We start from the raw sequence: 7032 nt of genomic DNA on the forward strand, positions 1-7032 counted from the left end.
GGTGCATACAAATAACTTCATCATTGTGACTAGTTTTTCAATGATTCTTACCTACAACAGTGAGCTCCAGACTAAATGAATTTTGTCCTGTTTTATTAGTGGCAAGGCAAGTATAAGTTCCAGCATCATTTTGTGAGAGGGGATCAATAAGTAGAGAGTGAACTCCAGTCTCTCTGACCAGCATCTTGTGGGTACCGTCTGGTAGCACAGGTTTGCCATTCAGAAGCCACGTCAGGTCTGGAGTTGGTAACCCACTCACCTAAGAGACAATGAAACAGCTGGAGACAAATGTCAAACTGACAAATAGATTTTAGTAAATTCATAGGTAAGCCTTTTTTCAGATACCATCTGAATGATGTCAAAATCTGGAACACAAAGATTTTTTTAAAATTTATTTCTCAGTGTCTGTTTTTCTGCTGATTAGTTCCAAAAGGGAGAAAAACAGAAAACAAACAAGCAACAAAATCCCAAGAGAAACAAATACATGAGATGCCTACCTTTTTCTTAGAAGGGAGGAAACTTGATTATATATCAGATTCACGAAAGACTCCTAGTAACCTGCTAGTTTTCTTTTTTTTTAGTGCTGAGTATAAATCAAAACCCTGGATTTAAACCACTACAGAGTTTAATAGAAATGAAAACAAGTTCTATACAAATTACTTTGTATTACATAAAATTTGATGCAGAATGATACAGGTCCTTGTAGCTGTTAAACTTGTATGCTTTAGAACACTATAGATGAAGTATTTTTTTAGAAAGATTATTAGACTGTATTATAGTCTTAAAGATCTTTCCAATAGATAGAAGTACTTACTCATGTCTGAAATATTGCTTTCCAAACAATATTCTACAAACCAGAGAAAGAGGTAAATGGAACTTGCCTGAACGAGGACTGCTGTCTTCCAGGTTTATGCAATACCAGACATGCTTTAAGGCTTTACAAGCTCTGCCAGGATAGCAGAGCTAAGAATAACCAAATTCTTTGGCATGCTCCCTAGTAAACTTTACATCATAAATTAAGTAGTAATGAATCTTGTTCATCTTCAGGGCATTAACTTCTGCTTCAGAGCTTCTACCCTCTTCAGGGTAGGAGACAGTCTGGAGCATGAAAGAGGTCAGTGTCAGCAGTACCACCTTTGCTGTGCTACTAGGACATACAGGGACTACCAAAATATGTTGGTGCAGATGAGTTTCTTAAAGCTGTTCAGTAACAGGATGTTCACTGTGTGTACTCTAACCTCTGACAACTCTCTCATGTGGGGATTTAAACCGGTACATGGAGATGATTCTGCATCTGTGCATGCTGGGGAAGCATAAAATGAACTGGGCTCTGTTCCCTCTTTTCAGGGAGTATTAATCTTCAGTAATCCATTCCAATACAATGGGAACATTTGTTTGAACAATACAACATGCTGAATCCTCTCTTTCTGGTGGTTTTGTGCTATTCTGGATTATGGTCAGGAATTTGATAATAGGGCAAAAGGACCTGTCATTCCCAGATGAACTTCTGGAGTTCAGACTGGTAAAGGACACCGTGAACATACGAGTAATTTGAACAACTTTGTAAGTGAGCCTTCTATTTCTGCGGTTGTGTTTTCTATGTTCTTCATTCCATACAGCATATGTTGAAAAAAGATCCCCTGAATCAGCTCAGACACAATGGCAATAAGAAATACTTTTGTAAAATGAAGCATTAAAACTTTAACAGAAAGTGTTCATGCATGCAATAAAGCACATGAAAACACCTACATGCAGAGGTAGGGAAAGTGAGAATGAACAGAGGAAACAGTTAATACCTTACAATCCAACCTACAAAGTCGCCCTTCATTTGCTACCATGTCACCTGGAGCCTGTAGAAAGTATGGCCTGAAAAAGCGTTCTTCAACTGCCTCTTTGTCTCCTTCTGGCACCCGGGGTCGTGTTCTGCAACGCAAAAATTCCATGTATACGTTTGGAAGTCAACCTTTTTTTTCCTCATGCTTAAAAAAAGGAAGAAATTGTGGAAAAAGGTGAACAGATAGCTTGAGTTAAATAAAAGGGCAGAAAGAAATGGACTGCCTGTAATTTAATACTTGTATATTTTCCATTTAGAAAGATTATCAAATTAACTTTATTATGTAGTTAATTGTACACAATGTAGTTGGATTCCCAAGCTGTCCTTTGCTTCTTTTTGCTTTTTTGGATGAATTTCATCTTCCTAATCCATCCCTTGCCTTTAACTCCACTGCAACCGGTAAATGAAATAACACTTTACACTTAAACTTCCCTGTATTTGAAGATGACCTTCAAAAATATTACATTCTAGAAATGACCTGTTGGGAGGGAACTGCTGCTGTTATTTCCATTTTATGGTTGACAACTGAAATACAGAGAGCATTGAAGTACAGTAGGTAGTTATTTCGAATGCCTACAGTAAGAAGCAAAAAGAGGGTTTGAAGGATTTGTCTTTCCTATTACCTGTGAGGCTGAATTGTTGATATTCGGCCCCGAATGGGGATACTCTGAACCATCAGGTGGCCTGAACAACTGATTCTCCCCTGCAAATCACAATGGAAGCAGAATTAATAGTTGCTTAATAGCTTGTTTCATTTTAAAGTATAAATATGTAACATTTACAATGCATTAGGATTTATTTTTATAAACTACCTGAACTATAGTGTAAATATTACTTATTCAAAGCAAATGCTATTAGCATGCAGTGGAGTGCAGTGCACACAGGGGTTCTCTGTGTGTTTAGAGCAGTGTGTTTCTCAGACCCTTCAAGGCTGTAGCAATGCATTTAGCAGAGGTGCTATGTAAACCAGCTTAAGCAGTGTCTGTCCCTGCTTGTTCATTCCTGACACTGTGTCTCTACAGGTACTGTCTGCTAGTACCTTTGTACTAGCATACTTATTTATGCAGCCACACAGAAACTCAAAAGTAGTTGGGCTGAAATGGAATTCAGAAAAAAGGGAAAATTTAAACTGGAGAAAATTGCCTGATCTACTTGAGTGTACTGCTAAATAAACAGCTAAGCTAGCATATAGGGTGAAGGAGAATGCTATCAGGGGATGAGACTATTTGCAGATCCACATCTTTGCGTCCTAGATAAGGAATAACTGTGTTTGGTAACACTTCCAAATTTGATGTAACTCTCTGTTTTCCCTTGCTGTATTCTTTCTGCCTGAAAAATCATGTCTGTCTTGTCACCGCATCTCAAAAGGTATCTATCCGCAATAGAGGAGGGGTGTCAGAAGATAGGGCAGGAGTTACTGACGTGAAAAAATGTCCTTAATGATTGTGACTGGGATGTGTAAGAACAGGGGAGTAGTTTCATCATTCTGCATTACATGGTTTCCTCTCCTGTCCTCTGAAGCATCTGATTTTTGATACAGTCACCACTCGATGTCAGACTCGGTGGCCCAATCTGTGTTCCTATTAAGATATGTTAGAAAAAGATGAAACAACCATTTTTGTAGAGGAAAATAAAACACCTTACTTGTGGGTTTGCAGCCATAATCGTGTAGTTGCCATCATCATCATTAGTAGAAGCTTCAATATGTAAAGAACACGTTCCATCTTCTTCTCTGTTCATTTTGAAATGTGTGTTTTTCTTTGAAATCTGCTTGCCATCCTTGAACCAGTATACCTGTAGTGATCAGACCCCCCCAGTGACTTAACACATGCTCTGTAGTGGAATACTGACTAGAAAAAGTGTAGATAAGAACACGAAATAAGTTGACCAATTGCTAGTAAAAATTTTAGAGTATTATAAAATTTGCAGATCCCTTACAATGTGAAATAGAATGATTCCAGGTTGAGCTCAGAAAGCTGCATATCTCCTTTACATAGCTGGGCCTGTCAGGTTCCCTTTTCTTGGCTGTGGACACATTACTGGTTGTCTCAGATCAGTTGTCATCTTTCTGAGAAGTTAATTTTTTGTGGGTTTATGAAGTTCTATTTCTCTTGGAGTCGGGTGGTTGTGAGGCAGTCCGTACAGTACATCAAGGCCTGATACATGCTCAGGAGCAGATACAGTTATTTTAGAAGGGGGGGTGAATAATTTGTTTTAGAGCTCTCTCCAGAAAGCCATGTTTTTAGGAGTGAGACTTTCCACAGGGATGTATAGAAAATAGCGAGTAGTTGATTTTTATTCCTTTACCACTAACAGTGAGAATGACGCACCTTGGGAACAGGTATTCCAACTATTTTGCAAGTGAATGTAATAGGGGATCCTTCCATCACCCGAAAATGCTTGAGTCTCTTATCAAAGATGGGTGCTATGTATTTGCCTGTAGGGATTTCCTCATGTCGGACTTCATCATCTGATTCATCCACTGGGGTACGTTCAAGGCGAAATTCTATTTCGTTCATCAGCCTCTGCTCAAAGCTTGAAATCCTGTATTCCTGCAGAGTGAGAGAGGCATGGTTCTGAACAAGACGAGTCGTGTTCTGTGGTATTTGCAGTCATTTGCACTTTTAGACTTAATTCTAAAATGAGTGAAAATAAAAAAGCCTACGTAAACTAGGACATATTGAAACAGTCTGAATTTGGTCTGCAGACACAGATTCTCACTGTGTCTTAAGTTTGCAGAATGTAACTAATGAACCTGAGTTTTTTCAAAGGCAGCTAAAAAATCAAATGTGTAATTCCTCTAAATCCTTATGAAAAAACTATACTCTTGCACACTGTTGATCAAAAAAGTTCATTAAAATATACCAGATTTTTGAGGATTTGATGATGGAAGAAAACCAGTATATTCCTACATGAATTATCATTTCCAGATAGTTTGATGTGATTATGAGCCTCCTCCTGAAGTCAGTTAGAAACCTCTTGTTACTTAGCTGTTTTGCATGAGAGTGTCTCTTGTCTAGACCAAGAGGCATTTGACCAAATGTCTCTTGCTGTGACATGTGAAGCTTCAGACCAACACCCAGCTTCAGTTTTTGACACAAATCCAGTGTTTATTCAAACAGTGTTTATTCTGGGCATGGTGGAGCACTACAGATACACCTGAATGGACATTTCTGGTAGCAGACGCTGCCTAGCTAAACTAACATAGACAACTGCAAGAATATTTTGCTTAAGTCATTACAAACTATCTTGTGGGGAAGCTTGTATTACCATATGTAGGCCTGTAGCAGTAACCAAATCAGTTTGCTCAGACCTGGATTTATACAGTTTCTAAGTCCAGAGCTTGCGTTCCTGCTTCTGTTGAAGGGCACTGACATTTCTGAGAGGAGAATTATTTTCTTCTCCTTCTGTGGCAAGCTTGGGTCTTCAGAATCTCACTTTAATCTGTCAGATAATGCTATTACGATGGGTTTTGTTGCTTTGTTATAGCAAGGAAATGATCTGTGGCTTGGAAGAGAAATACTTGAGCAATTCTAAAAGTGCAATTCTCATTTTTAAAATAGAATTTTAGAAACTGGTGAATAGTAAATAAGGGCATAGCCTATCCTCTAGATACATTATATTTGCTGAAAAAACAAAGTTCAGAAAATCTTGTCTGAAATCATATAGAAAGTCAATTAAAGAACCAGCAAAGATCCCAAATCACTGGGACTTACATCGCTGATCATTTAGCTATTCCATCATGCTCTCGACCAGTAGTTCCCAAATAGTAAGGAGCAAAGATGGAGAGGCAGCGCAATAATTTAGCTGACAGTCTTCTGATTTCTTCAGGAAACCAAGAAGTGGCCGAAGGTTGAGAGGTTACAGGGGAGTTTTGAGGAGACAGGTGTCTGTGAGACTTGGGAGAGAGAGGATAAAAACATGGCAGCTAGGAAGTAAAAGAAATCGGAAATTGCCACGGTGGAATAAACACCCTGGTAATATCTGATTTTGGTACTTTAATGGTAGATGTTGTATAAACGTCTCTTCATCTAAAATCTTTTTTTTGGGGTTGCTGTAAGGTCAGCTGTAGTAAAGATTAGCTATGGTAGGAAAAGGCAGGCAGCTCAGATCAGGGAGGAGAGGGCTTCGATGAATGAACTCTCTTTACTGGATACTGAGTCCCCCTTCCACTCTTCCCTTCTCTGATGCTGCAGGGCTGTTCTGTTCCTTCCACACAGCGTTGGAGCAGTACTGGTAATTACAAGGTAATAGGAGTGTTCACAGGGACCCCCCCTTCAAGATACCTGCCTTGCCTCTAACACTCCCTCCACTCTGACAGTCTGCTCTCTGATACTTTCTTCAAATATACCACTGTGAGTACAGCTTTGCCAAGCAGGAATTTTTGAGCTTGCAGGTCTGTAGAATTGTGCGAGACATGCGCCAAAGGGTGGGAGCCTGCCACTAGATGGTATCATCCACTTTCTCAGCTGGCTGTCTTTGCTCTGTGGGCTGGCCAACAGCTGGTGATCAGCAAACAGCCTTATAAAGTTTCAACTTGTTGAGCTTTTTTTCTTTCACACAGCATGTCTCAACAAATGACTTTAATAGATCAAATTCTAATCTCGGTTAGACCAGTGTAAAACTGGAGATTGCCTGATTTCTGACCAACCAAAGCTATAATTTTTCCCTTTAGATGGCGAGAGCTAATTATAGTTCTAAGAGAAAGTTAAGCAATCAGTCTTTTACCCTTGATACTGACAAAAAGCCTGTGTGTTTTTAGGAACTAAGAATCAAATAAAAACCAGGGAGTGACTACTATGTTTTAAGCATCAGCTATGTCACCAAAATGGACTGCAGTCATATTTTGGTTCTAGAGTCTCCCATAAATTAAAGAATTGAGACCTAAATACTTTGTTGACAGCGATGTACTGAAGAACATATTTGAAGTTTTGTTTTCCTTCCATTTCTTTGAGAGCTTTAATAGTTTCCTTCATCTTGTTTAGGTAGTTTTTGACAGCAGAGAACAAAATCTGTGGCAAAAAAATTGCACCTACTGAGAAAGGATTACCTTGAGTCTGAATTTTCCAGTAGGACCTGAAGATACTATACATAATTCTTCTAAGAATGAAATTGATTTCAGGGATTTCACATGCTGTGTGGCCTTTGGAAATGTGAAGGCTAATTAAAGATTAATTAAGCTAGGGGTAATCTCTTTC

At 38.9% G+C, this 7032-nt stretch overlaps 1 protein-coding gene across 1 annotated transcript in view; it reads right to left on the bottom strand.

Annotated features, from left to right (window-relative positions):
• MYPN (myopalladin) overlaps window positions 1-7032 on the bottom strand; it is a 48777-nt gene that overhangs the window by 5951 nt on the left and 35794 nt on the right. The window contains exons 12-16 of the mRNA XM_010294791.1: window positions 4165-4386; window positions 3479-3628; window positions 2458-2537; window positions 1797-1923; window positions 52-259 (exon numbers count right to left, since the gene is read on the bottom strand). Of these exons, the coding sequence (XP_010293093.1) occupies window positions 52-259; window positions 1797-1923; window positions 2458-2537; window positions 3479-3628; window positions 4165-4386 (787 nt within the window). The remainder of the gene's footprint in view (window positions 1-51; window positions 260-1796; window positions 1924-2457; window positions 2538-3478; window positions 3629-4164; window positions 4387-7032) is intronic.

This window comes from Phaethon lepturus, unplaced genomic scaffold, assembly GCF_000687285.1.
Source record: "Phaethon lepturus isolate BGI_N335 unplaced genomic scaffold, ASM68728v1 scaffold11649, whole genome shotgun sequence".
NCBI lineage: Eukaryota > Metazoa > Chordata > Aves > Phaethontiformes > Phaethontidae > Phaethon > Phaethon lepturus.